Source organism: Aythya ferina, assembly GCF_964211825.1.
Source record: "Aythya ferina genome assembly, chromosome: 25".
Classification (NCBI taxonomy): domain Eukaryota; kingdom Metazoa; phylum Chordata; class Aves; order Anseriformes; family Anatidae; genus Aythya; species Aythya ferina.
The window spans coordinates 131,959-138,078 of NC_140323.1; the positions used below are offsets into that span (position 1 = coordinate 131,959).

General features: G+C 38.3%; 1 protein-coding gene across 1 annotated transcript; it reads right to left on the minus strand.

Annotated features, from left to right (window-relative positions):
* Positions 1 to 254: 254 nt before the first annotated feature.
* TSHB (thyroid stimulating hormone subunit beta) lies at positions 255 to 1,431 on the minus strand (the record flags this gene model as incomplete). The annotated part of the gene is made up of 2 exons (XM_084498307.1): positions 255 to 498; positions 1,270 to 1,431. 2 exons carry the CDS (start codon positions 1,429 to 1,431, stop codon positions 256 to 258), a joined length of 405 nt encoding a protein of 134 aa, XP_084354433.1. The 3' UTR covers position 255.
* Positions 1,432 to 6,120: the final 4,689 nt, after the last annotated feature.

The window sequence follows — 6,120 nt, forward strand, 5'->3', positions numbered from 1 at the left end:
AGGAGCAAGGGTTCATACATACACAGTTACTTCTCCTTCTTCCCTAAATTAGATTTTGGCCTAAATATAAATCTGCAGTCCTATGATTCTACTTTTGTGCATTTCACAACATCCAATTCATCAAATTAATTCTAGTGATACCTCTTTAGAATAAGACTTTGTGCACACCAGTTTGCAAACCTGTTATGAAATACAATTTTATTTATGTTTAATTGTGAGCAGAAAGGTACATTTCTACCACATTCTGTTGGAAGATTACATGTTACAGAGCTTCTGTGGTTTAGTGCAGTAGTTTGGCCTAACCTTCTCATGAACACAGTCGCTATAATCAGTGTTACATTTACCACACTTGCAGCTTATGGCCACAGGGTAGGAATAGTAAGGGATGGTGTGATGAGGACAGCCCGGAATCAGTGCTGTTTGATACAACATCTCTTTGTATGTGCACACGTTTTGGGACAGAGCACTTTTGAGCAGCAGCTTCTTGCCATTGCTGTCCTACAAAGAAAAAAGAAATGCATTGTTTCACAGAAGCATACATGAGTGTTGAAAAACTTCCTTTGGTATTTTCTCATATGTGCAGAAAGCCAACCCCTTTACACTTAGACTAATTCTGATATTTTTGGTGTACTTCTGCTTAGACCTTTCACTTTGAATCTGCATGTGACTGGGAATCTCTACACCTCTAGAAATGTTCGCCTTGCTTTTGTGGTTTTAACTACTAATGTCCTGTTTGGCCCAAAGTACTGTCAGGACCTTGTATTCTGTATTGACTACCTACTGACCAGGGTGGAAATTAAAATGCTATGTTGAATAGCGAAGCTCAAGCATAGCATTTGGCATGCCTGCACGTGAGATATTCTCAACAGCTGTCACAATAGTAGTTAATTGCCTTCACCCCCTGGCAAATTTGTTGGACTTGAAATTAATCAAGTCATCACTAAAAGAGTGACCAAATACAATCTGTTTCTCACTTGTTCCATCCTGAACCCACAGACTAGAGAGGCTCTGCAGCAACAGCAGCAGTCAGTTCACTGTTATGCCACTGTTATTATAAACTCCACAGAATTCGGGAGCCTTGGCATTTCTCATCTCTACCTTCACAACAAGCTAACTGGATACTGTGACAATAATATGATTTTTCTGTCTATGACAGACATTTTTAGCCTGAGTAACTTTCACACATTTTTTTTCAGCAAGAATAGGCACATCTTTTATAGTGATGGCCTTTACGGGAACAACTGCCTAAAAGAGAGTAACTTCCTGTACCCGAGTCATGCAAAATCCAGCGCAGATGGTGGTGTTGATGGCCAGGCAGTAGGCACATTCCCTTTTCTCCACGTGGATTGTGTACTCTGAAGGAGCACAAAGTGATGCTGTTTGACCAAAAGTCAGGCCAAAGAGGAGAGACATCACAAAGAAGGGACTCATGCTAGATGGGAGGGGGGGAAAAAAAAAAAGAAACCCTAAGTAAAATCAGACATGCCTTGCAGTCCTTTTCTCAGTATTCGACAAGAACAATTATGATAGTCACCAAGTAGAAGTAATTGCAACTTTTTCAGCTAAGGCTTCACAAATTATTTTCAATACAAGACATATATTTGAAATAGTACTAACCACTGAACAGAAAAGAAGGGTAAATAAGCCACTAACAACATATATGATAATTTTTCCCCACTAAATCATATTACATGGCACTTTTCACCAATGAGTGATAAAATACCAACACAGAAAAATAACAGGAGGTTTTCCTATCCTTCCCTGCTAAAGGATTTGAAAATGTGACATGAGAGAACATGAGCTCTAGAATTAACCAGAGATGCAGAAATAATCTTAGTGGTTTAAAATACTTTTCTAAAGAAAGCATCTTATAAAATGCTCAAGAGAAAAAAAGAAACAGTTGTGCATATCAGACATACCACTGTATTTTTTACTTTCCAGTTGGCTTAGAGGCATGGTGAAATGGGAACACTGCCAAGAATTAAACAATAGATTCAAGTAAATTACAATAAAGATTGTCAGCAAAGAGATCAAATCAATGAATCCGCGCTTCATCTGTCTGTTGTGCTGACCTCATTTCCCAGACCTGCTGGGAGATCCCAAGAACAAAGATTTGATTAGCTCCAAGACAATTCCAGGGTCTACTCTATATCTTCTAAACTACAAGTTTTAAATGACAGTGTCTACAAACACATGGACATCACCCTCTAGTCTCTTCCAGCTGTCATTTTCCCATAGCAAAAGTCATTATGCAGTCTGGTTTACCCTGTAGCTGCAACAATGCAAGTCTGGAAAGACCAACCTCTTGTCAGCTGAATTCTTCCCTATTACAGGAACCTGATTCTGCCTTGAGCTGGGAGAGGCAGTGACCCAGCACAAGCTCTGTGTGCGCTTTATACTCTCCAGGCTAATTCCAGGCTGATCTTACTGTTTATATAATTGCATCTGAATTGCTGCTTTCTTATCGCAGAGTCATCTATTGAAAATTCATACTGAACTGCAAAGTAAATGTGATAGGAACAAATGTGTCCATAATATCCTAACCTGGAAACTGGAGCTGGAAATCTAATTATTTTAACAGTCATTCTCTCTCATTGGCTTTTAAACTAACCACTGCTTTTAAAAACTTGTTATTGATTAATTTAATTGCTACATAGGACAGCAACGTCATGACGGAAGCTAGCATGGAAATGGAGTCATCCTGAATCACATATGACTAATTCTACCCTTATGTTTTTGGAAAATTTAATACAGTCTGGTTCACTGCTTGCTCATTACCAGGCAGGCACAAATGAGAGATGCAGTGCTATACACATAAAATAATAAAACTCAAACCAAAGCAATTGCTCTACAGCATGGTTAGGTAAAGCCTGACTTTATCTACTCAAACAAAACATGCAGACAAATCATCTGGCCTTGAACCTACTGAGCAAATACTAAAGCAACAACAATTCACTCTGAAATACTAATTAACAAGGGTATAATCTAGTTTCACTGTGAGAAACCACTTTTTGCAGCACAATGAAAAGCAAAATACTGCACCAACTTCAGTGAAACTGAGATGTCTACTGAAAAGGGAGAAACACTTTTTGTTTAGGGTTTGTGAAACACCTGGAAGGAAAAAAAGTGAGAAAAGATCAAGTTAGTGTACATGTCTTATTCAGTTGGAAATGACATTTTTAGCATATAACTTCTTGGGAATTAAATATAACTCTTTCTGTCTTATAGACATGAACAAAATAGTAATTTTACACTCAGTAACATCTGTTCAGCTAGACTTAGCAACAGAAGTAAAACACTTATTTTGGTACTACTCCAATATGATGCTTAGTTTTATATTTTTCTGAGCTATTTTAAATGCAGTTAAACATACAGGCTATATAAGTATAGACATAAAAACACATGTAGATAATGATATATAATACACATATACATGACATATATATGTGTGGGTTTGTTTGTTTAAAACTTTAGTCATGGAAAAGAATGTTCTTTCCTGGAAAACCTTAGGAATATTTCAAAGCAGATAATGATCCTGAAAGGAAAAGGAAACACTTCATAGAACTAAATCCTGGAGCGGACAAAAAGTGCCCAAAATAAGAATTAAAAATCGGAGAGGAGAGGAGAGGAGAGGAGAGGAGAGGAGAGGAGAGGAGAGGAGAGGAGAGGAGAGGAGAGGAGAGGAGAGGAGAGGAGAGGAGAGGAGAGGAGAGGAGAGGAGAGGAGAGGAGAGGAGAGGAGAGGAGATGCTATCAGTATTAGAAGTTGGAAAAATGTAGAAAACTGGTACAGAAATCTGGACACCAGAAGATAAACTTCTACCAGGACAGAGGCCAAGAGTAATATCAAGGGATGTTACTAGCTGAAGACAAACTGTTGATGCAGAGTAAGTGCAAAGTCATCAGTAACTACATTGCATTTGAAAATGTGGTGGCTGACAAACCAACATGCACATTTGCAATAACAGTTGTTAAATAAGATGTAAAACAAATATTTAAAAGTTATCACCTCAAAGCTAAGGATCTTTTGCTTGCTGCTACTAATTTCAACAAGTTTTAGAATACTGGGGAAATTTCAAAACATTTAGAAAAGTGCTTATATTATGCCAATATTTAAAGAGAGAATGTTGACCCAGGTAATGCTCAACCAGCTAGCCTGACATCTATCACTGATAAATCAGGTAAAATAACAGAAAGTTGATACAGGATTTGAGCAATAAAGAATTAAAGGATGAGAACATAATTAATGCCAGTCAGGATGGTGTTACATAAAATAGGTCATGTCACACAAACCTGATTTCATTCTTTGAGGTGATTATGAATTTGGTTGTTAAGGCAACTACATAGATGTAATGTCCTTAGTTCCATCTGTCCAGAGCCCTACTGTCATGAAAAGTTAGAGCTGTTAGGCAGAGTATGCTGAATGCTAGGAATTCTCCGTAACTGCAGCAGGCAGTATAATTTGAGCAGTGCATTTGTTCATTGAAACTTTGTTACCCAGCTTCTGAATGTACTGCAGCGCATTACAGAAATATCTGACCAAGCATTAAGAATGAAAAATATTTCATCTGGAAACATAATAAATGAGTCTGAATAGACCTTCAGACTAATGTAACTATTGTCCCTTGTACTCAAGTTATGATCATACTAATACAGAGAGAAAATCCTTCCTATTACCTTTTCTTTCCTGGCATCACGTTAACCTGGCCATTTGTCAGAGAAGCTCTGAGTATCACTGGAGTGATAAACATATTCCTATTTCTTCAGTAATTTACACAAACTATTAAGCTGGTAGAAGAACTCTTCCATGAGCATCCTGGATATGACTGTAGGCTTCCTCAGTACAGACCTCTCTAAATATTTGATGGGATTGAGATCCCAGTACCTTTTGGGAACAGCAATACAGTGTGACAACCTAAGAGTGCATAAAAAGCTTCTTTCCTACAGTTTGCTAAAATCCATAGTTCAATATCTGATGCTTATGGATTTCTTTCTTTCATTGCCCCTTTGCTGACCTTCAGACTATTCAGTGATAGAAAGTTTTAATGCGCTTTTACAGCCAGCAGCTTTGTAGCTGTGTTCTGGAACAACCAGTTAGGCTTTTAATTATTTATCTTTAACCTTTCTGTTAACTAAACCACTCCATTCAGTCACATCAGTTATTTTACACTTTCACTAAGTGAAAGATAGTATACTGATGTTCTGTAAGAAGTGGTTTAAGTGTTCTCTGTGAACAGAATTTAGAAAACATAGAATTCTTGGGTTTGTTACCCAGGAATCTCTGAAATGGGCTACAGAAATTCAGTGCATGCCCAAAGTTTACATCTAGAAATAACAGTATGATTTTCCATCACTGATCAATGCCTAAAATAAAAGTAGGAACAATGAAGATAAGATACCACAAATTCTGTTCAAATATTGTGTCCAGTTCAGGCCCCTCAGTTCAAGAAGGATGGGGAACTGCTTGAGAGTGCAGAGCCACAAGGATGATCAAGGGAGTGGAGCATCTCCCTCACGAGAAAAGGCTGAGGGAGCTGGGTCTCTTTAGCTTGGAGGAGACTGAGGGGTGACCTCAATGTTTATAAATATGTAAAGGGTGAGTGTCAGGAGGATGGAGCCAGGCTCTTCTTGGTGACACACAATGACAGAACAAGGGGCAGTGGGTGCAAGCTGGAACACAGGAGGTTCTGCTTAAATGAGACAAAACTTTTTTACGGTGAGGGTGACAGAACACTGGAACAGGCTGTCCATGGGACTTGTGGAGTCTCCTTCTCTGGAGAATTTCAAAACCCACCTGGACGCGTTCCTGTGTGACCTGATCTAGGTGTTCCTGCTCCAGCAGGGGGATTGGACTAGATGATCTTTCAAGGTCCTTTCCAATCCCTAACATTCAGTGATTCTGTGATATACATGTAGGCATATACTATTGTGGATCTTAAAACTGAAACGTGTCCAGCTGAAAATCAGAAGCTATGCTGATTAAAAACAAAAAGTCAGAAACAACAACAACAACCATAGACAAAATCAGATTTCTACAAGATTTGTGTTCTGACAGAGGAATTTCCAAGCCCATCTTATTATAAACCTACACTGATAAAAGGAAATCAGATCCTAATATGCT